General features: G+C 47.1%; 1 protein-coding gene across 1 annotated transcript in view; it reads right to left on the bottom strand.

Moving 5' to 3' along the window:
* Positions 1-1,023: 1,023 nt before the first annotated feature.
* Positions 1,024-2,494, bottom strand: part of LOC125039987 (pollen-specific leucine-rich repeat extensin-like protein 3) — an 8,195-nt gene continuing 6,724 nt past the window's right edge. Inside the window, exons 4-6 of the mRNA XM_047634392.1 lie at positions 2,080-2,236; positions 1,496-1,972; positions 1,024-1,058 (exon numbers count right to left, since the gene is read on the bottom strand). Coding sequence (XP_047490348.1) covers positions 1,024-1,058; positions 1,496-1,972; positions 2,080-2,236 — 669 coding nt within the window. The remainder of the gene's footprint in view (positions 1,059-1,495; positions 1,973-2,079; positions 2,237-2,494) is intronic.

Genomic DNA, 2,494 nt, shown 5'->3' with positions numbered 1-2,494 from the left:
ACAGATGAGTAGAATAATAGTAATAAGATATCGAGATAAGCGGATAGGATCAGATAAATTGAGAAGGCGTAGGCAAGTGATAGATAGATATAGATCAAAGTGCATATAACATAGAAGAGATAAGATAGTATAGGTAGATGAGGCATAAAATCTCAGTCTTACTGGTAGATTAGATAGTCATAGATATACGTGCTAAAGATATAGATGAGATAGATAAATCGATAGGGTGCTCTTAGATGTAGTTAGTATAGATAGATAGAGATAAAGATATAGATATAAAAGATAAATACTAGATTTAGGTATATAAGTAAGTTAGATAAATAGATAGACGAAGGAGATAGAGAAGAGAGAAAACGGCTAGAGATAGAGGAGAGAGGTCGAGATAGTTAAGGAGATATAGAAGAGAGAGAGGACTAGACGGAGGAGAGAACTACATGAGAGACTAGTAAGAAGAGAGACAGACAGACAGACCAGACCGAGAGATAGAGATCAGGAGATGACATGGCACAGACAGAGTAGTCTATTCTGAGGATGGAGAGAAGAGAGTGACAGTGCGCGCAGAGAGATGTAAGAGAAGATAAGAGGCACTAGAAAGCGGTAGAAAGGATTAGGTCGTGTAAACAAAAAACAAATAGAAAACGCTATTCGCTATATTTTTTTTTTTAACAAGATCCGATCCTCTCAAGAGAACATCCAACCCATCAATTAAACAATCAGTAAGAACAAACCAAAATTATAGACAAAGTTTTCATACAAAGCCAGTAGCACCGATAACCAACCCCCCCCCCCACCCTCCAAAAACAGTCTTGCGCCCCCCACCCTCCTCCTTCCGCCCCGCCCCCCCTCCTTCCCCCCCCTCCCCCCCCCCCCCCTCTCCTTCCGTGGGCGTTGCAGCCTCCGCCCAATTAATGGTGATCCGCCTCTTAAAGCAGTACAAGGTTTGGCGACTTAAAGCATTTCCTGCCTCCGTTTGGGTCCTCGTGTATTGAACATTGTTAGGGAGAAGGAAGCACGGTTTCGCCTTTACGAGCCATCGCTTCTGATGTCCTGCTGCTGTGCTGTAAATTTTCTCTAATGGTATGACTTCTTGGATGGGGTTGTTGACATTTATTGTTGATATAAGATGTAAGAAATCAAAGGCCACCGAGGGGGGAGTTTGAACGCACCGGAGACGAGGAGGACGAAATACGTTGGGTGTGATGAGTGTGTGTGTGTGTGTGTGTGTGTGTGTGTGTTGTTTTCCCTCGATATCGACAGGAGACTTGGATCGGTTTGCGGACGGCAAGTAGATTTTCCCGTCGATGAGGAAATTTGTCGGCGGGAAGTGAAATCCAGACTGTGAGTGAAGAACATTTTTCAGATTTCCGCGATTCACACACGGTTTCAGAGCCGGGGTGGGGGGGGGGGGACTTTATCGTCTCGTCACTCGGAAGTTAAAATGACGGTCCCGCACGGCGTCTGTCTGGTGGCGGGAAAAGGGGGCGGGGCTGGTTACAGGGGCGGGGCTGGTGTGACAGGGGCGGGCCTGGGTGTGACAGAGTCGTGGCTGGTATGACAGGGGGCGGGGCTGTTGACAGTGGCGGCACCTTGTACTGTACAGGGAGGAGGGGGGAAGCCCATGACAGGTGTACGAGAGAAGAAGAGAATACAGGACTAATGTTGAGTATTGCGTGGGGCTGGTGTGACAGGGGGCGGGGCTGGTAATGACAGGGCGGGGCCTGGGTGAACAGTTCGGGGCTGGTGTGACAGGGGGCGGGGCTGGTGTGACATGGGCGGGACTGGTTATGAACAGGGGTCGGGGGCTGTGTGACAGGGGGCGGGGCTGGTGTGACAGGGGGCGGGGCTGGTATGACAGGGGGCGGGGCTGGTGTGACAGTGGGCGGCGCTTGTATGACGGGAGGAGGGGAAAGAACCGTGACTTGGTGTTTAACGGAGGAAGAAGAGAAGTTGAGGATTTGTGGTGGGCTGGTGACTGGCCGAGAGGCAAGGAGAGTGTTACGACGGGTGTGAAGGGGAAAGGAATGAGGTAACTGGTGCGGCGGGGAAGAGAGGGACTGTGGGAACTGGTGTAGAACAGACAGGTATAAGTGTGGTGACTGCTATGACGGAAAGGGTGTGATGACTGGTGTGATTTCATATTTTGAGGCTTGTGATGGTATGGTGCGGAAGCTTTGGTGATGCTGTTGATAGCAAAGATAGCCTCTTTTACTTGCGTGTAATATTGCAAAATGTGTAGCTAGAAAGTAGAAAGTAGAAATAATTCTAAAGGAATCAGAGCCCTTTTAACTTTAATAATTTTAATAACTTTGATTATAATATTTATAATATTTAAGAAGAATCCTGATATACGATATGAACACATACACATTCAATCAATCATCTTTTTCACTTCCTTTTACATTATTCACAACTCCACTAAATATTCAAAATCATGCTCATATCGTCACTCAGATATCTCAAGTCGAATGTACTCCAGAAAATTCCTCTTAGTCTT

This window comes from Penaeus chinensis, chromosome 28 (assembly GCF_019202785.1).
Source record: "Penaeus chinensis breed Huanghai No. 1 chromosome 28, ASM1920278v2, whole genome shotgun sequence".
NCBI classification, from domain to species: Eukaryota; Metazoa; Arthropoda; class Malacostraca; order Decapoda; family Penaeidae; genus Penaeus; species Penaeus chinensis.
The sequence above is the reverse complement of the archived record's forward strand: the minus strand, read 5'-3'. Positions and strand labels throughout refer to the sequence as shown.